The 20,616-nt window shown below is 39.0% G+C and overlaps 1 protein-coding gene across 5 annotated transcripts in view; it reads left to right on the top strand.

Annotated features, from left to right (window-relative positions):
* The window catches only part of TBC1D4 (TBC1 domain family member 4), a 2,350,609-nt gene that overhangs the window by 967,781 nt on the left and 1,362,212 nt on the right, over window positions 1-20,616 (top strand). For all 5 annotated transcript variants that reach the window (XM_044085628.1, XM_044085627.1, XM_044085626.1 and 2 more), the window contains exon 2: window positions 8,200-8,787. In XM_044085628.1, the coding sequence (XP_043941563.1) occupies window positions 8,200-8,787 (588 nt within the window). The remainder of the gene's footprint in view (window positions 1-8,199; window positions 8,788-20,616) is intronic.

Genomic DNA, 20,616 nt, shown 5'->3' with positions numbered 1-20,616 from the left:
TCTTACGCCACACTATATCTCAAGATATCATAAATTACTAACTCTTTCATTTTCTTCTTTTCTCTTCATGTAATTTGTATCTTCATATTCTGGATCTAATTTCCGTCCATCTCTTTATAATTTGATACAGCTTGATGTTAGTCATATTTTTTCTGTATAACTGCACCGGACCTTTCTGTGTAACATCTTTTGTTACTTGATGTATGTGAAAATGCTTCTCTCTATTTGTACCTTGAATTTATTGTTTCTGGGTCTCTTTCTCATTGTATACACTGATATATATTACAACATAGTGTGGAATTGTGCTTGTTAACTTATTTGTAGTTGTGTGCTTTGGAGCTGTTCTCCCCAGGTCTCCACTGAAAAGGGATCACTTTTCTGCCTAGTCAGAACAACGTGGTAATCAAATGCCAATAAATAAATAAATAAATAAAAAATAAGTAAATAAATAAATTCCCTTTAGCAGAAAAAGATGGTTCAGCCTTGGAATAGACTGGGGAAATTCGAGTGATAGTTGTATAGTTCCAATTGTTGTTGTGTCTTTCGGCTTTTCCCAGTTAGGGGTTGCCACAGTGGAACTCTGGTCCGCTAATGATTGGCAGTAGATTGTTACGTGCCGAGTTGCCACCTCTGACGCACAACCTTCAACGAAGGCACCCCCATTTACGCATGTCTCTACACAGAAGACGCCTTAGCTGAAAATCGAACGAGACAACGTCTTACTGTAAGGCGACAGCGCTACCGCAGCACCACCCGTAGTTTCAATTGTAATGTTGCATTTAAGTTTAATTATTGGATAATTCCATTTGGGGAAGTGTAAAAATGAAATGATGTTGAGGTGGATGTGGTTGGAGAGCTGACTCCTTACTTTAATACAGTGACAAGAACTATACAGATATGCACCAAGACATGAATCCCATATACATGCCTAGATTCATTTTGTTTGTAAGGCAGAGTAACAACGCTAGTAGCCTTGTTACTACTTTTTCTATTTGTGATTGCAGGAAAACTTACAGAGATCTGTGTGACATTTTAAAAGTATTGTTTGAATTGCATCTAATTATACATCCCTGTCAGAGAATAATAATTGGCAGTGTTCTCTCAGCACTTCTCATTTCCTGCATTTGCTATAAATGATGGGATTTCGATTACTGGCAGAGGCACTGTCCACTCCCATAGTGTCCTTTTTTGGGTAGTGCTACCAACATAATGAAACAAGCAAAGGAAAATGAGAAGGCGTTATCGATCAATGCTAGGAGCCTAAACAAGAAACTCCACTTGAGGGTGACCTAATGGTTAAAGTGTTTGCCTTACAAACAAAAAGTGCAGGGTTTGAGTCTCACAAGGGATAATTGGCTAGGCTTAAAATGACTCGCAAGGGCAGTTAGCCTAGTACTAATCTATGAACAAGCCTTTCTCACCCTGAAGGACGTTGACGTTTGCGTAGTGAATGAGACATGGTTTAAAACAGCAGAGAGCAATCCAGCTGTGCAGTGCTAGAACACCTTCCACATGTGTAGTCCAGCTAGGGTCTATATTAGAACACCGAATAGTCTAAATATCGAACGGGCCGAAATTGCTGGACCTTGAACTTGCTATTGTGGGGGGCTGCACCCCCCCCCCCGCTAATTATATATACCATCTCCGAGATCGCACTACAGTGAAGAAAATGCAAATATTATGATCTTCACTGTACCGCATTCTCACTGTAACAGTTCACTGAACAACATTTTCACTGTAAAATGCCGTTCGATGAACTGACTTTTCGATCACATAATATAGACCCATCCAGCTACTGCACTTGAGATGAAAAACATGGAGGTGTCTCAATTTTCATTTAAAAGAGACTCTCATCAAGGCTAGTAAAGCAGCATGATACACGAGAGCTTTTTCCTGTCCAAATTTCCTACAGAAAGGTTGAGTACTATAATATTAGATATCTGTAGAACTCCCTATTTGACCCAAGAAAGTCACAACGCCTGTCTACAAGAATGAGAGTCACTCAACCAAATACCATTTTCCTAGATTATCCAACAGTCCATCTACAGAATGGGAAACCTATGCCACCACTAGTGCACAAGTCAGAGGTTGTTGGACTTTGCCAGAACAAACACCCTGGAACAATTATTCAGAGTATCCACTAAGGGGAACAACATCTTGGCTTCTGTCCTTACTAATATGGGGGCATTTTGCACCATCCCTTGCTTATCTTCTTCACTTGTTAGGTCTGACCAAAAAGACATCTATTTTGAAATAAAATTTATTTTTTATTTATTTATTTTACCTCTGTTAACCGGGAAAGTCCGACTGGATACATGTCCATTTTCAGCGGAGGCCCGGGGAGAAAAGCTCCAAATGTACATTACAAGTGTAAATACAGTGAAATTATTACATGGTATTATAACAACATAGATATTTGTTTAACGAAATATACACACAGGTTCATGTTTCTCTGAAGTACAGACAGGAAATGGATGGAAGTTAATAGATGAGAAAGAAATAGTTAGAGATTTCATCTGAAATGGGGAAAACACATATAAGGTGGCTAACATACATAATATCAACTTTGTGGCAAATCGTAACAGTAAGTGAGAGACGAATAAATTCTGACCAGTTAAAAGATCAAAGTTTTATACTTGTAGCAAGGTTGTCATATATAGTTTCTGATTGTGTGGTATTAGTCAGCTTGTGTACAGGGACGAAGCCAGTGCGTTTTTAGGTGATTCTTTAGGGAAATTTTGAATTGGGGTAAGGAGGACAGAGTAGTAAGTACAGCAGGAAGCAAGTTCCAGTTTTTACCAGCAGAGTTGGAGAATAGTGATTCTCCAGCTGAGTTGTTGGCTTTAGTAGTTTGTACAAGCATTCTGTTGGAAGAGCCAGAGGGCTTTTAGGTTACTGTAAAGGGTGATAATATTTTTCAGTATGGGTGTACTGTTTGGTTGCAAGAGAATTTTGTGAACGACTTTAAGTTGGTTATATTGAAGTTGATAGGGTAGTTCTAGCCAGTCCAGGGAATGAAGGTCGAGACAGTGATGGGTTCTATAAGATGAACCTGTAGCAAATCTAGCTATATTATTGTAGCAGCTAGTAAATTTATTAAGGTTTGATTTGCTTAGATTTAAGAAGGTGGGTGAGACATAAAGAAGGGTTGATAGCAGGTGTGTGCAGGCAATAACTGCTCTAGCAGATGGGGTTAGGAATTGTTTAATCCTGTATAAAGAGCCTAGTTTCTTAGTAACTGTTTTGATAGTTTTGTCTATGTGAGCATCAAACTTCAGGTTGTTGTTGATGATTACCCCCAGTAGTTTAGTACTAGGTTCTGGGGAAGTTATTGTGCCATTGTTTGATTTTACGGTGAGAGGTGGTGAGGGGGCTTTGCGAGTGGGGGAGAAGAGTAATAGTTTGGTTTTATTTGGGTTTAATAGTAGACTGCGACTAGTGAGCCAGTTCTCTACTTTGTTGATTTGGGATAAGGATTGTAAGTGTGTGGGTGAGGTGGCAGAGCATGTTAGTGTGGCGTCATCTGCATACTGAATACATGTTGCATCTGGGATGATTTTGTGCAGGTCATTAATGAATACGGAGAATAGAAAGAGACCTAATATAGAACCTTGGGGGACTCTAAGGGTGACTGGTAATAGGGGGGATAGGTTATCTTTCCATAGTACAGCTTGTTGTCTTTCACTCGGGTAAGAATGAAACTATTATAGTTATGTCAAGAATCTAAATGGCAATGCTCAGATCTGCTCTGAGCTGCAACAGAATGGCATTAAATATACTAATCCCAAGGATATTGCCAATATCCTGACAGATCGATTTAGTGCCAACTTCACCCCCTCTCACCCCCTAAAGGGCCCATCTCAATACCAAAAGATTGCCAAACTTCAATAATCACAGCCACACAGGTAGAAACCGCACTTTCCAAAGCTAAGAATACAGCATCCATGGGACCAGATGACATCTCAGGCTGTGTACTACATGAACTACAAAATGAACTGGCACCACACCTAAGTGTCATGTTTAATCATATCCTCACCTCAGGCTTTGTGCCCACTGAGTGGCGCACAGCTACAGTTATCCCACTCCACAAGGGAGGATCCGCCTTGGATCCCGGGAACTACAGTCCCATCAGTCTGATAAGCCTGATCTGCAAGGGCATGGAACGCATTATCATGGAACTTATAAACAAAGACATTGGCAACCTTCAAACACTGGACCCCACCCAGTTTGGGATTGTGAAGGGCCGATCTTATCTCCTGAATCTGATTGACTTCTTCGAATCAGTCTCCAGAGCTGTGGACGAGGGTAAGGCAATCCACACAGCCTATCTGGACCGTCTAAAAAAACTCCAGCTATACTCTGTGGCATATCGTCTACTCAGTTGGACATGCTCCACGTAAAGAAATCCCAATCCCTCAGAGCCACACGCTCCAGGGATCTAAACCTTATCATCACAATGAACAAAACATGCTGGAGGGATAGGTTTCTGACCCAGAGACTCCCCATACTCTGGAATAGACTGCCCATACATGTCAAGCAGAGCGCCTCACTGGCCCTCTTCAAAAGGAACCTTGATGATTGGATGGGAGATAGGAAGTTTACCCCGGGGATCATATCATTCACCCTGCTAGACAGGGGCCCAGAGAAGTAAATATTGTGGGAAGAAATATTAGGGAATTGTTATGGCTAGGCTTGCATAGGCCTTAGAGCCGATAGCCTGGTACCAACCTGTGAACCTAAGATAATTGATAGGTTGTCTATAGAGAGTGATTTTAGTGTGTCTAGGACTAGCTGGTGATTTACCATGTCAAATGCCTTGGATAGGTCTAGAAAGAGAGCTGAGGAGAGCTTATTGTCATTATGGTTTTGATTTATTGTGTGAGAGAAGGAGAGAAGGGCTGAGGTAGTACTATGGGAAGGTCTAAATCTATGCTGGGAGGGGGCTAGGAGATTGTTCTGATTCAGGTAGGCTAGAAATTGCTTATGGATGCATTTTTTCCATTATTTTAGCAAGGGGGAATAGGATGGCTATAGGTCTGTAGTTTGAGAGTTCAGTGGAATGCCCCCCTTTGTGAAGGGGAATAATGTGGGAGATTTTACAGATGGTGGGGATATAAGATTCGAGAATTGTTCGATTGATTAGAATTGAAATTGGATATGCTATTTCATTAGCTGCTTTTTGGAGAAACTCTGCGGGTAGTAGGTCTGCTGAAAGAGTGGTGGGTTTTAGTCTCTTAAGTAGGGACTTAATAAAAGATGTAGGTACTGGATCAAACCTGAAAGGGATTTTATTTTCATGTGGGGGTGTGGTAGTACTTGAGATATTTGAAACCAGAGACCCCTTCTACCCAAGGTGCCTTACTCCTTAGTGATGTATTGGCAAGCTTGAAATCCCCACCAAACCCAGTTAACTCCACTAAATATGCGAAAACCTATATCACAGCACTATGTCAGCCTGTGAACAGAGGCACAGATACATCTGTTCCCTGTAGGAACAAGCTTGGTGCAAACCCTAGAAACACACCCACATGATGGAACCACAATATCAAACTGTACTACAAAAGGAAGAGAATTTTCACCAAAAGGAAGAATAGTAATTCCCGGAATTATACAGCCATCATCTTTGAAATAAACAACTCAGGTGCTTAATAAAAACCAACAAAGCCACGTTTGAGGCTAAAATAGCTACCCAAGCCAAAGACAATCACAAGGCCTTTTTTTTAGTTATGTTTGTAATCTCAAAAGCACAGTGCAGTAATGATCTAAGCTGATTGTGAACCATGTTACTTACACTGAGACTGAAGATATGGTGAACCTACTGGTGTATAAATTGAGCACTAGCTTTACCCATCGTCCCTCCATTGTGTCCCTCATGATATACCTGAAAGTAGCTGTCCTCCAGCTATCACACAAGGCCAAGTTCTGAAAGCACTAACATAAGCTAAAACACTGCATTGATGGGTCCTGACAATACACCTGAATGCATATTATGTTCAACATCAGTCTGCATGCTGGTTTTGTACCAAGGAAGTGGAGAACATCTACAGTCATCCCCCTGCATTAGAGAGGATCTTCCACAAACCCAAGCAGTTACAACCCATAAGTCTGACTAGCCTCATATGCAAAGCCATAAAAAGACTTGTCATGGAATTAATCAATAAGGACATAGGGAACCTCCAAACACTGGACCCATCCCAGTTTGGATTTGTCAAGAAGAGAAGGACATGCTTACTCAACCTGGTGTACTTTTCTGAAAAGGTCCCCAAAGCAATGGATTAAGATAAAATGATGCACACTGCTGCCATTTACCTGGCTAAAATCTTTGGCACAGTTCCCCATTCAGGCATTGCAGAAGAGCTAAATGTACTGGGAATAAACCCCTGTGTCACCTGCTGGATTGCCAGCTGTCTCACAGATGGGACACAGGAGATCAAAATAGTGAAAGCTACCTCCACAGAGAGACCAGTCACCAGTGTAATCTCCAGGATTCAGTGCTGGGACCTCTTCTGTTTGGCCTCTACTTCTCTGAAGTATAAGCTAATACTTAGGGTTCTGACTGATTAAGTTTGCAGATGACTGCAAGCTAAGAATAGTCACTGAATCCCTAAATAGGTTTGTAGGTTCCTAGGTAAATACTAGTCTAGTTGCCCTTGTGGACCTTTTTAAGCCTAGTCAGTTTCCCTTCTTGTGCTCAGAATAACCTACCCCATTTGGTTATAACTTGGCCTTACCCATCCCATGGTCAATAGTTATATATTACTACTAATAAGAGTAACTGGGATCATACCATAGATATTTTTTTTTTCAAATATACCATAGATAATTTGAAGGAACCCATGCATGGGATACATTTTTTAGGAGCTGCCCCTGTCCATTTGTAGTACAGTGGGCAGTCCTGGGGTAAATTTTCTGTTTCCCCTCACTTGTTTCAAATGACATGGTCATCTTGCTGGAAGGTTTGCTCTAAACAAATAGCCGGACTAAAGATAATCCCCCCCCCCCACCCCCAGAAAAAAAAAACATTATCATATCCTTTGGGAAGTTATCTATAGTGGGGAACTACCACATTGACAGTACACTTCCAAGGGTTGACTCATGTGTTCTGAATTTGAGAACTTATGTGGTCAGGAAACTAACTTTCAACCAACACGTGCCCATTGTTATAAGAAAGTTCTTCTATTTTACTTAGCTTACAAACAGTGAGATTGTGTCTTGATCTAGGTATGTCATTGCCCCCCTTTACTCAGTCCTCATTAGGCCAGTGTTTGTGTATAATGCTCCCTCTGGCATGTATCTGTCCAGATACATGCAACATCTGGAATGCACACAGAGATACCTTACTAAAAGGATACAAGGCCTAAATAATATGTTCTACATGGACTAACTCAGAGCCCTGTCACTATACTTGGTATCCTACAGACTGCTAAGAGATGACCTGTGTCTGGCATACAAACGATTCTCAGACCCAGTACTATTGGACCTACTGCATATCACCAGATGAAATGGCATCTGGAATACTCGATCTGGAGAGTTAAGCATCTTCTGAAATATCAGTGGAATGATTTGAAGGGGCAGTTATATATTGCAGAGGACACTGCTGCTATGAAACAGACATTTCTGTTCATATTCAAGGGCAACTTGGATTTATAGACCGGTAATAGAAATGTTATCCATGAACTGGCCTTTGTACTACTTATGGACAGACACTGCTCATAAATGCTTTATCCCATGCATGGGTCCCCTTAAAGTATCTATGATATGATCCCAGTTATTCTCACTAGGGGTAGTATATAATTAACGACCATGGGATGGATAAGGCCAAAGTAACACCAATGAGATTCATTAATTTAAGCACCAAAGGGGAAATTGTCTAGGCTTCCAATGGCCTGCAAGGGCAGCTAGCCTAGTACTTACCTATAAACCTATGAACCTATTAGATATACCTTGCAGGCACCTATGTATATAGAGTTTGGCATCATGCAAACAGTCATTTGTTTACTTTTTCTGCCAGGAATAATTCAGTGCTTTTGAAAGCTTTTTTATCAGTTTAAGTGTTTCTCATTCCCTTTTTGCTTTGTTTCAGTTTGTATGTGTATAGTTTGTTGCTGATTGCACATATGAATGAGCTTTAAAAAGGTGCACCGTTTGAGGTCTGACTTGTAATACCCAATTTTTAATGAACATTTATTCTTGTTTTAGGTTCCAGATGTTATTAGCAGCATCCGACAGGTCTCCAAAGCTGCACTGAAGGAGGATGTTAAACCAAAGCCAGATAATGAAGATGCATTTTACAATTCTCAAAAATTTGAAATCCTGTACTGTGGCAAGGTTACAGTTTCTCACAAAAAAGCCCCTTCCACGATTATTGATGACTGTATTGAGAAATTTACCCAACATGAACTTGAGCGCCAGCGTCTAAAGCTCCTCAATGAAGAGCAGTTCGTAACAGAAGAAAATCTGGACCCCCTGCTAACTGAAACCGGCCCTCCAGAGTCACATTCATATGCATTGTTTGAGCTAGGTTATGATAGCTCTGACTTGCTTACATCCAGTGGAAGTCAGAGCAGTATTGGTTTTAATCGCAGTGCTTTCCCTGAGAGCATTCTAGAAGACTCTGGCTTTGATGACCAGCAAGAGTTTCGTATCAGATGCAATAGTGTTGCTTCAGGGATGCAAAAGAAACTATCTGATGCAAGTTTAAAAGGCCAGTCTCGTCGACGGCATGCTAGTGCACCAAGTCATGTGCAGCCATCGGATTCTGACAAAAACAGAACCATGTTATTTCAGGTATGTTATCTTGTAGTGGTGTACACAATATTTGCTTATTGTTAAGAAATGTTTTTTTTCTTTGTTTTTTTATGCTTAACAAAACTGATCCAGTTGATTATGAAAAGATGGCCTGATTAAAACCTTTTCAGTAGAAAATAAAACAAGATATTTAAGAAACCATCAGCTATGAGTGTACTTCACATAAAAATTCATTTGGAGTGAGAATTGTGATGCATTCCTTTCAAAAAGGTTGAAAGCTTACTTTGATACCGATTATTTTTTATGTAAAAAATTGCAGGTCCATGTTGTTTATTTAATCAGTAATTATATAAAGGGAATTCAGTTTTGTAGACGTTTACAGAACGATGCTTTACACACATAGTGTCATTATTATGCTAGTGTGAGTAGTCCGTGAGTCCTATGAAAGGGATGGTATGAAGGAAAGCATCCTGGTGTGTTGTTTCATATTGTGTGGAGAATCATTTACAGAGATCACAGTCTTATTTGATTTGATTTTTGCTGCTTTGGTTTTCTCAAGTTTCTTAACTTTGCAAATTTTCTATAATTCTGCCTTTGCACTTATCACCAGTGGAAAATACACACGCATGTTGATATTTTTCATATGAGTACAGAAGAAGGCTAACGAGGATGATTTGGGATTGCCTGTGTTAAAATAGCTTCACCATCAGTTTGTGCAGGGTTCCACATGGTCTTGTTCATGAAGAAACCTTAATTGAAATATCTGTTGCATGAGGACTTCTGAAATTTTGAGACTGGATATTGCAAATCCCAGTAACACAAGAAATGAAGTTCAAGTCTCTTAAAGTAATATCAAAGGATGAACCTTGGTTTTAATGTTTTTTTGCAGGGAGGCTCTGCCTTGGGAAACTGCATTCCCTCACAGTGCTGTTTTTGTACATACTTACTAGAAGATCACTGTACTCCTGAGAAGAGGGAATTCTTCAAGATACAGTAGTGTATATTTTTCTCCTAGGGTGCTTACATTCTTTAAATTTCCAAGGAGAGCAGTTACATTTTACTAATATGCAGTGGGAACACACTCGGCAGATGCTAGCAGAAAGACCTTCAGTTTTTGACACACCTCCTTTGGGGATGCTCTAGAACATTCCCATGATTTTTTTTTTTCACCCAACTTCTAGCATATTACTATCAACCTTGGTATACATGCATACCTTTACTGGAAAATGTTAGAATCTAGAACTGGACATTTTTCCCCAACATGATGGATAACGTTTCCTTGTAAAGAAAAAAAATATGGCCACATTCTTTTAGTAGTGAAGGCAACTGATCCATGTCTCTCCTGCTCTTACATTGGAGAAGGGTCATTGTATCCACTAATAACAGTTGAGTTTACTCACTAGTGAATCTTTTCTGGTTCATTTTCTGTAGGTTTTCTGTACCCTAGCAAATGCCAGTGCTAGTTTTGTCCCAGTATTGGTACTGGTGTGCGGTGGCATGAGGCGCCCCTTTAACTCATTCAGTCCAATGGGGCTCAGGAAGTTTGTACTGTAACTTCCAATGGGAGGAGCCTAAGCCTTTTTGAAAGAAATTATGTCCTCACATTTCAAACAAATGTTCATATCTCTGGAACTGTAGGGTTTATGAAGGAAATATGAATGGCAATCTCTTCAGCACAAACCATTTTTATAGTGGATGTATTCTTTAGGTTCTAGGTCTTAAACCAAATTTTATAAGTCACAGTAAACACAGTAACTGTTACATTTGTAATATTTTGTAAACAACTTACAATATCTCAAAAACTACTCAAGTTACACATACTGTCAGCAGCATTTTATTCATCTAACTGAGTGCTTTCATATGAGGCTACGGAGTTCTGTCTGTGTTACTTGGTTGTTGAGATATTTAGAAAAATGTGAAAATTATATCTATATAAATTATTATCATAAATAGCAACAGTTGATATCTATTTACCTGCACTAGACAGAGGTCAAATATTAATGCAGTTGAGTTTGCCATTGTGTAAGCTTTAAGATGAAATATTTTAAAACCTTGTACATATAGTATGGTTTTGGAATTATTGTTGCAGATCTGAACAAGTAATATTTGACACCTAGAGGCATCAGTAGGTATTAACTGCAGATGCACCTGGAGGCTTCACTTGGATGTAATGAGTTAAGTGGTGTTAGCCTGCACCTACATTAGTTCTTCTTGCTTCTTCAAGTCCATTAATCATTTGGCTATGTGTTATTTCTGTGACTACATATTTAGTCATTAGGCCATTGATTTTACAGCAAGAAGTTCTCCGGATTGATTCTCGGCAGGAGCACCTTCTTTATGGAGTCTGCATATCCTCCCTGTGGTCGAGTGAGTTTTAAAGACATGCAGGTAGGTCCGAGAGTGTGAGAGTGTGTGCCTTCTGTGAAGGTTGGGCACCAGGCTGGCAACTTGACACCATAAAAACTCTACTGCCAATCAGTCTGCAGTGGCGACCCTAAATGGGAAAAGCCAAAAGACATTGTTTTTATCATTGTAACTGACATCTGCCACATTACTGAGACAAAATGTATGATGTTTTTTGTGGAGCCCAGACCATAGTACTGATGCTTGCCAACATTTCTTAATGTTTTACAAAACCACTAAATTGAGATTAATTGCTTTGAGTTTTTGGTTAACTTAAAGTTACAGAAAGTTGCAAAAACGTTCTCATACTGAGAAAAAGGAGACTAAGTTTTCTTTTACCCTTGAATCATACCTCTCAACCGTACCGGATTCCTTGGTAAATCCCGGTTTTGAGGGCAAAATATTGGGGTGCCATGAATTCCCGCATGGCCCCTTTAATTTCTGAATTTCTTGTGTTTTTTTTTTTTTTAACTCCTAACGTCATCATGTGCAGGGTGGGTGTGATGACGTCAGCTTCTGCGGACGAGTCTGTCAATGGCGAACACATCTTTCTTCCCCGGCTCGGTTCCTACTCCTCAGGGGTAAGAAAATGTAATTGTAAATGTAAAATGTAAACCTATGTGCACAAATGACAGTCACAGCTTCTTTTTCTTAACTGATGCACTTATTGGCGGCAACATCTTTTACTTATGTAAGGGCTTGTTGCAGGCAGGAGAATATTTTACTTATGTAACGGCTGCAGGCAAAACTTTTTACTTATTTAGGACAGGAGAAACCTTAAATGTAAATGTAAACCTATATGGGCAAACGGCAGTCACTCACCAGTCGGAGCTTCTTTTACTTTGCTAGCTAAGCTTCTTTTACTTAATTGATGTACTTATTGCTTCTTTTACTTACTGCAGGACAAACTTTTTATGTACAATGTCTTTAGATAAGTGCAGGAGAAACTTTACTTATTTAAACGTAATGGCTGCGGGAGAAACAGCAGCAGCATCTTTTACTTATGTAAGAGCTTGCAGCAGGCAGGATAATCTTTTATTTATGTAATGGCTGCAGGCAAAACTTTTTACTTATTTAGGGCAGGAGAAACTGTGCTAGCTTCTTTTAAAATATAACGGCTGCAGGAGTTGTTGCTTCGGATTAGCAGGCTGGTTTGGAGTGTGTTATTTCCCAAAGAATGGTTACTGCTACCTTGGAGGCTTGCTTGCTGCTTGTGTGGTACTTGGATTTCCTGTAACTTTAAGCAGAGGCGTGGTACTGGTGGACTTGCGGTTTCTCTTGAGGATTACCAGGCACAGGACTCGTATCGCAGGCTGAACGAGACGGCGGTGGCAAGCCGGGTGTGGGGGCTCTAGACTAGGGAGGAGAGCTTTCTGTTCTTCATTGCACAGAGTCAGGTGTCTATATATCTGTGTTTTTTGGTGGGGGGGCATCCTTGCTGTGAACCATCTCTTAATAGGGAGGTGCACTTAAGTCATACATGTATTTTGTAATAAAGTTCAGTTTGTTACTTGTTTGGATAGGGTTTTAAGAGAATATTCCTCCTCCTCCTCCTATTTCTTGCTTGTAAACAACTGATCCATGTGGGACCTGCTTGATGACTGTCTGAAAAGTAGAATTTTTAACACCTCCCAAGTTAACATTTTCATTCTGTGTTTAGTAGTTGTTTAAAGCTAAACATTCATTGGTACCTTTAGTCTGCTTAACCACGCTGATCGAGTGAGTTTATTAAAGTGGGTGCTGTTTTTGGAACATAGCAGCTGACAGGGCCTGTCTTGCTGCAGAAGGAAAACATTGTCAGTTAATAATTTCTGCCCTTGGTTGCTTGTTTACTTCTTTGGTGTGAAAGTTAGTTTTGCTTCAGATGTGGGCATGATATTGGAACAGAGCAGCACTTAAAAAATGGGAATGTCAATCTCACTGATGTTTTTACCTGTTACTCATCACGTTTCAAGTAACTCTTCGTCTGTCTTTCTTGTAAATTGTGTCAAGCTAGAAAGGACAGAGAAAGCTGGATTTTTGTCATGTGATTTATATCTTAATTGATTAAATGTTTTGGCAGATTTAATGATTTGAGTGCTGTTATACATATATAAGAGGGATGGGTGGCTCATCTAGATGTCTGTAAGGTGACAAAAAGTATCTTACTGATAATGATATTTCATTAAGTATGTAATGTACCCCTAAGCCATCTGAGCTGTTTTACTTGTATTTTACTTATGTTTCCTGGTAATATGCTCATCTGTTTATACATTTTAAATCTCTGTTGCCTACAATACTTGGCTTTATTTATTTTTAAGTGGCTCAGACTGTTCCAGTTTTCTAGGTGTGTGCTTCACCCATGCTTACTATTAATTGGATAATCAATTGCATTTGACTTATTTGAAAGTTGATGGTGTAGCCTTGTTTTTTGTTAAAATTTACAACAGTTTTAAACATGCTGGTTACTTGTGATATTCCTAAATGCTGCTGAAACCTGTATTAAATTAATTATCTTTTTTGCAGGCATACTGTTTTGGAACAGTTCTGCTGCTGTTATGATCCGATGATTCAGGCAAACATGGAATAAATTAAATGCTAGTCATTATTAAATCATAAGTAGTAAAAGTAAGTTGAAGAATGGGAGTATGGTAGAATATAGCAGTAACCCATGCCTGGGTGTGGGTAATGCTGGATTTACCCATGGTTGGCGTGGTTTGGTCACGAGGGCGAAGCCCAAGTGGCCAAACAAAGCCAACCCTGGGTAAATCCAGCATTACCCACACCCAGAAGTGGGTTATTGCTATTATACAATGACATTATTTAAGAAAAATAATTACTTTTCTTAAATAATGGCATTGTATAATGCCTCCTTGCTGCTCTTCCGTAGCTGTCTGGTATTCTGCGGCAGTTCTGATGTACTGCGCATGCGTATGCCTCTGCAGTACATCAGAGCTGTGGGCAAAAGCAATGGAGAAAGCAAGATCTCCGTTGTTTTTTACTGTTTCGCTATGTTAAATGGGTTTAACATAGCGAGACAGCTTTAAAAAAAGCAACGGAGAATCTCCGTTGCTTATTTTAAAGCTGTCTCGCTATGTTAAATGGGTTTAACATAGCGAGACAGTTTTGAAAAAAGCAACGGAGAAAGCAGGATCTCCGTTGCTTTTTACAAACTGTTTTGCTATGTTAAATGGGTTTAACATAGTGAGACGGCTTGAAAATAAGCAACGGAGATCTCCGTTTCTTATTTTAAAGCAGTCTCACTATGTTAAACCCATTTAACATAGCGAGACAGGTTTAAAAAAAAAAGCAACGGAGAATGCAAGATCTCCGTTGCTTTTTACAAACTGTTTTGCTATGTTAAATGGGTTTATCATAGCGAGACAGCTTTAAAATAAGCAACGGAGATCTCCGTTGCTTTTTTAAAACCTGTCTCGCTATGTTAAACTCCTTTAACATAGCGAGACAGTGTTTTAAAAAAGACTTATACTAATGGAAAAAGTCCGGGCGACCGGACCTTTTTCCATAAGTATAAGTCGATTTACAATGTGCACGCTGACCAATCAGCCTGCACATTTTGTAATATTAATGGGGGGGTCATGGTATAATAGGTTATTTATTTTGCTGGAAAACTGATGGTTCTGAATGTTGCAGTTTATTCTATTTAGTGTTTCAGGTTCTAAAGTCTTTGTTAGTTACAAGTGAGTACTTCAAACTTTGTGGAACAATGTATTCATTTATGTTTCCTGGTAATATACTCATCTGTTTACACATTTTACATCTCTGTTGCCTACAATACTTGGCTTTATTTATTTCTAAATAGGGTTAGTTATTACGTGAACCTTCCTTTACTCTGTAATTTATTTTTTATTTATTTTATTTTACATTTGTTGACCGGGCTAGTCTAACTGGAATAAGATCCATTTTCAGTAGAGGCCCGGGGAGAAAAGCTCCAGCACAGCAAACTTTTTACAGTAAAAAATAATAAGTTCAAAGCAGAATAACAGTAGTAAAATAGCTCTAAACAGTTACAGCCATTTACATACACAATATATGACTGTAATAAATTGTTTAAAATTAAAAGAACTATAATAATAATTAAGCAGAATACAGACATACTGTTTAGGTTCAGTTGACATAACAAGGATACCAAGGTTGTGCTGAGGTGATATGCAATGCAATAGGAATAGGAACAAATTAGTAGTTTTCATTTGGAAGCAGGATAACAGAAAGTATATACTGTTAATAAATTATAGAAATGTATCATATGATATAGTGAGATAAAGGTATCTAAGAGGCAGCAAGAGCATGTAAAGTGGTGGAATATATTCTTGCTAGGAGCAGAGAAGATATTTAGTCAGGGTTAGTACAAGGGCAAAGCCAGTGAGAACTGAGAAATTGTTTTATTCTTAGTTTAAAGAGTCTTGTGGAGGTTAGAGCTAGGAGTTCAGAGGGAAGTTTGTTCCAGTGTTTGCCTACGGAGTTAGAGAACAGAGAATCTCCAGGTGAGTTCTTGGATTTGTTAATAGTAATAAGTGGCTTATTTGAGGAGCGTAGGTTCTTGAGATTGTTATAAGGGGTGATGAGGGTAGTCAGTATAGGTGTATAGGTGGGGTAGTACAAGCTCTTATGTATAATAGTGAGTTGTTGAGATAGTATCTGGTTTTGAAATTCAAGCCATCCTAGTTGTTTTAGGTTGTTGCAATGATGAGTACGAAAAGGAGAACCTGTGGCAAATCTAGCAATGGAGTGATAGGCAGTAGCAAGTTTGTTTAGATTATGTTTTGAGAGATTGGTGTATATGGGTGAGGCATAGAGTAAGGTAGTGATTAAATGAGTTCTAGCTATAGCGATTTTGGTTGAAGGAGTGAGGAAGGGTTTGATTCTGTAAAGGGATCCCAGTTTATTATTTACTGTTTTTATAGTGATGTTAGTATGAGTGTCAAAGTTTAGATTATTGTCTATAGTAATTCCAAGAAGTCTGGTGGTTACGTCAGGAGATATGAGAGTCCCATTGTTGGATGTAAGAGTAAAGTGAAGAGGGGCAGTCCTACGAGTAGGAGTAAAAAGTAGGAGTTTGGTTTTTTTTGGGTTAAGTAAAAGGCAACGGTTTAAAAACCATTGTTCCACTGTGTTAAATGCATTTTCTGTAAGAGATTGTAGCTCGGCAGGGTTATTTGCTGAGCAAATAATAGTGGAATCATCTGCATACTGAATGCAGGTGGTATGTGGGATTGCTAGGTGGAGGTCATTAATGAAAATGGAAAATAACAGTGGGCCTAAGATGGAGCCTTGGGGGACACCAAGGGAAATATGGAGGAGAGAGGATAGGTTACCTTCCCATAGTACTGCTTGTTGTCTATTGTCTAAGTAGGATTTAAACCATTGTAATGCTAGAGAATCAAGAGAAAGAGTTTTAAGTATTTCAATAAGGAGCTGGTGATTAACCATATCAAAAGCCTTAGATAAATCAATAAAGACAGAGGAGGAAAGGGTATTGTTATAACGGTTAGAATTAATACAGTCTGTGAAGGAGATGAGAGTAATGCTGTAATGTTTACATTTTGGTAGACATTTCTGTCATATGATGTTACTACTTTTGTCTGAGGTGCTTCTGTTTACGCATTGCATGCTGTTATGAGTTTTGTCTGATGTACTTCTGTACATGCTTTTTTTTTGCTGCATTTTAATGTACTATTGTCTCTCTCCAGTTTGTTATTTTTGTGTGGAGATTACAGTCCTGCGAGTATAGAAGTAAAGCAGTACTCACATTACAGTGTTTATGGTAAATGGGGAGAAATAGCAAAGTAATGGGATATTAGAATAGCTGGATGGGGGTGTGTGTATCGGGGGCCCCATTTGGCCATGATTTTGTGAGGGGAGAAGGGCGGCAAACTCAAAGACAGCCCCGGGCGGCACAGACTCAAGCTACGCTACTGATCAGTAGGCCATGGAGAATGACTTTTGGAGGTTCTAGCAGCAAACTATTATATTCTTTTGCTAAGAATAGAATATTCTGTACCATTAAATGCCCTGCTTTTATCACAAAATCCACATAGTGTAAGTCACCAAAAATAAAATTGGAAGGTTCATCATCTTCTCCCTTCCCAGTGAACATCATTGTCACACATTTAAAAAAAAATGGTTACCATTTACTACAGGGTCTGGGCCTGGGCTGGGCAGGGGCCATATTTTGGTTGTCTATTCTTCAGTTTGCATTTGAAAGTTGGTATCCCACAATTCCATCGGAGTGGGCAGGGTTACATAATTATGTATGCAAATGTTATGTTAATCAGCATACAGATTTGTACCAATTTTTCATGGGCTATTGCCCAGATTTTTGATTTTTCCAGCTTGAGAGGTATGCCTTGAATACAGCATGGAAACACAAAGGAAGAAATCAACTGAAAACACAGCAGTGCTAGAAAATGGAAGCAGTTAGGTTAAGGAAGCAGCTACACATTCTTTGGTACCATCCTCTGAAACTAGTCACTGTATTGTCAAAAATGGGTTTGTCTACTGTGATCACAACTACATATGAAGTCAGAAGTCAGCTGCTTCTTTCCATTGCTTCATGTGGCCTCAGTTGTCTTTGCTTCTGTGAGGCATTGTCTTATTGGTTGGTTTTGTTCCTTCCTGTTTCCTGGTTTTAATACTGCAACTACACAAGCTGTCTGAGCATGTGTGTGTGATCCAAAACATCTATTTCCCACAGTCTGTTGCATGTCTGGGGCTGCAACATTGAGGTTGTCTCGGTTATTATCTTCTACAGTGCTCCCAGACAGGTTTATTCAAGCCTTTGATTTGAAAGCATTCACAATGGCAAAGTTTAATGTAATACATGAGATGGCAGAATTACAGCAGTCTTTGCCTAAATTGTCACAGACATCATGTGGGATGCCTCTGGTATCAGAAGAGGTGGTGGTAGCTTCACCTATACTGTCGCTGGTATGGGAGTTTAAAAAATGAATAAGAAAAAACTTCATTCTACTCCCTCCTGAGATTTTTGTATAAAGCAGATTTTCTTGTTTGTTATAATGGCAGTTGATTGAATCTCAAACCAGCAAAACTAAATGGCTGGTACTTCATTTAGTTGACTGTGCATTGCCTGAAATCTCATTTAGTTGAATTTAGTATAAGTACACATAGCGCTGTAATAGATATGTTGAAAATATTTGAATATGTTTACCTGGCTTACTGTCAGTATGGCAGTTGGTGTTGCCTGTACAAAAACACAGCTGATGTTTTTTTTTTCTGTTCCCCTGGTATAGCAGCAGGTGCATCTTGTGGTCCCCGGCTGTTAGGCTGCAGCATCTCCAAATGAGAAAACTCTTTAAATTGTTTTAGTTTTTGTATTTTGTTAATCTTTACTTAAACAGTAGTTTACTTTCCCATTTTGGGACTCCATGTGTTTCATTTTTGTTGGCTCACTGACATGGACTGTTTTCAGAATAGCCTAGCACCTAAACGTAGACTGTAGTGAGAATAAGATAATTATAAATTATGTCATGGTTTGGAGAAGTCAGAAGGATGCTTCAGTGGGGTTTGGTTGGGTTACTGGCCAAAGCAGCAAGCAGCGATTTCCCATTGGTCCAGGCCGCATCAGGTGACTGAGGCAGACAGTCAAGTGAAAGAAATCAGTACTCATTCTTGTGGACCAACTTGGACAGAGCAAAGTCCGTTTTTTTAAACAAATACATTTTAAAATCAAGTAATATGTTGTGCTGTGTCTCTGTGATTCCATTCAACTGTCACTGGCAGCCAGCTCCAGTCTGTAATATGGTGTATATTTTGTTATTCAATAAAGCTTGAATACTGTAAGTTAAAATATTGTGCTTGTATGTGTGTGTGGTATTTGTGAGTGCACAATCAAGAGGAGGCTGTAGTCAGTTGCACTCTGTGTGTATGACTTCATCAAGCCAAATATGTCATGTGGCTAATATTTATGTATATATTCATTTGATCACAGTCAAACATGTGAAGTGTACAGATTCAAGAAAGAGACTATACATCTGAGTGCATGTGTCTTTATTAGTGTGTGTCTGGGGGTAGAAATGGGTTGTTAAATTAACAGTTTGGAAAAAAGCTTTCTGTTAAATTATTTATTTGCCAGCCTGTTATATTATTTCTCAAGTATGCAGTCACTTTAATATACAGTAATTAGGCTTGGACCTCTAAGTTCATACATGTCTCCTGCCAGCAAGTTAATACAAGTTAATATTCATGCTGTAAACATGTCAGGAGTACATTAGACTTCTTTTTTCAGAAGCTTTTTTAAAATTATTTTGTCTTAACAGCTGATTTGAAACACCAACTTTATTTTTACAAAAAAATAAAAAAAAATGTTCGGATGGATGGACAAGGGTGCGTGCAGACATTTTTTTGTGTAAAAGTTAGTTTTGCCGTCTTAAACATGACCTTCAAATACATTGGATCTCAGTCATTGGCTTTCTGTAACTTTGCTCTTCCAGGTATGTGCCTTAGTGGGTAGATCTGATAATAGTTATTCTGGATCTTTCTGTTGAAGTTGGGATGTACTGTTGATTTCCATTTCCATATTTTGTTGCAGCTTGTTTTGATTTTTACTCAGTTCTAGCTGTTTACTTCCTTGCCTCCTTATGCTTCTGATTGTGATGATGTTGCTACGGTAACAGTGCCATTACTTGTGACGCCTTTAGGTTCAATATCAGCTCATTATTTTCTGGTATCAGTATAGATTCTACAGTAATGTAACTTCTGCAGGAAAACTCTCCTAGGTACCCAAACCATGTGCAGTGAATTTCACTCACACTAGTAGTTGGGGTGAAATGCAGGAAATTGTATGAAAGGAGATAAAAATCCAAAATGGAATTCCACACACTGAAAAATTATGTTCCATATTTCTCAAATATATGATGACTTTATTATAACAACATATATGAGTCAGTGTGATGAAATGTCTTGATTTAGGATGTCAGACCTAGAACGTGCTAGTAAGTTGCTAATTTAAGAATTCTAACTGCAGGAGCAGTGAAAGTTAAATGCAGAAGCCCAGTTCCTGCTCTACAGAAAATACAGGAACTGCATTCTGTACATTTTCATCACTAAATGCAGTTTTGTTAGTGAAAATATAATGGTATTGTACTATAAATTCCCACAGAAATCCAGGGACAAGTAAATCTTTCAAGCTCTATCAAAAGTATGTCTCCTTTGGATTGTTGCTTTTTCTTTGCTTGCCTTTCTAAATCGCAAGAGCACAGTTCTGCACAAACCCTCCTTTTTTTGTGGTATTTTTTGTCTCCAATTGTCACACTGAAGTCGTTTATCGCTTACAGCATAAATTTTGTGTAGGTTGGTAGGATTTCTCCCTTGCAGACACTGTCCTTGCTGTTTGTTCTGATGTCTAGTACATGATCAAAGCGGCACTTTCCTTTCTCAAATTGTAGGTTCATTATCTCATAGCTTGCTAAAATTATTGCATGACTTCACTTCCTGGATTGGCCTTCC

This window comes from Protopterus annectens, chromosome 10.part0 (assembly GCF_019279795.1).
Source record: "Protopterus annectens isolate FY-2018-M chromosome 10.part0, PAN1.0, whole genome shotgun sequence".
NCBI lineage: Eukaryota > Metazoa > Chordata > Ceratodontiformes > Protopteridae > Protopterus > Protopterus annectens.
The sequence above is the reverse complement of the archived record's forward strand: the minus strand, read 5'-3'. Positions and strand labels throughout refer to the sequence as shown.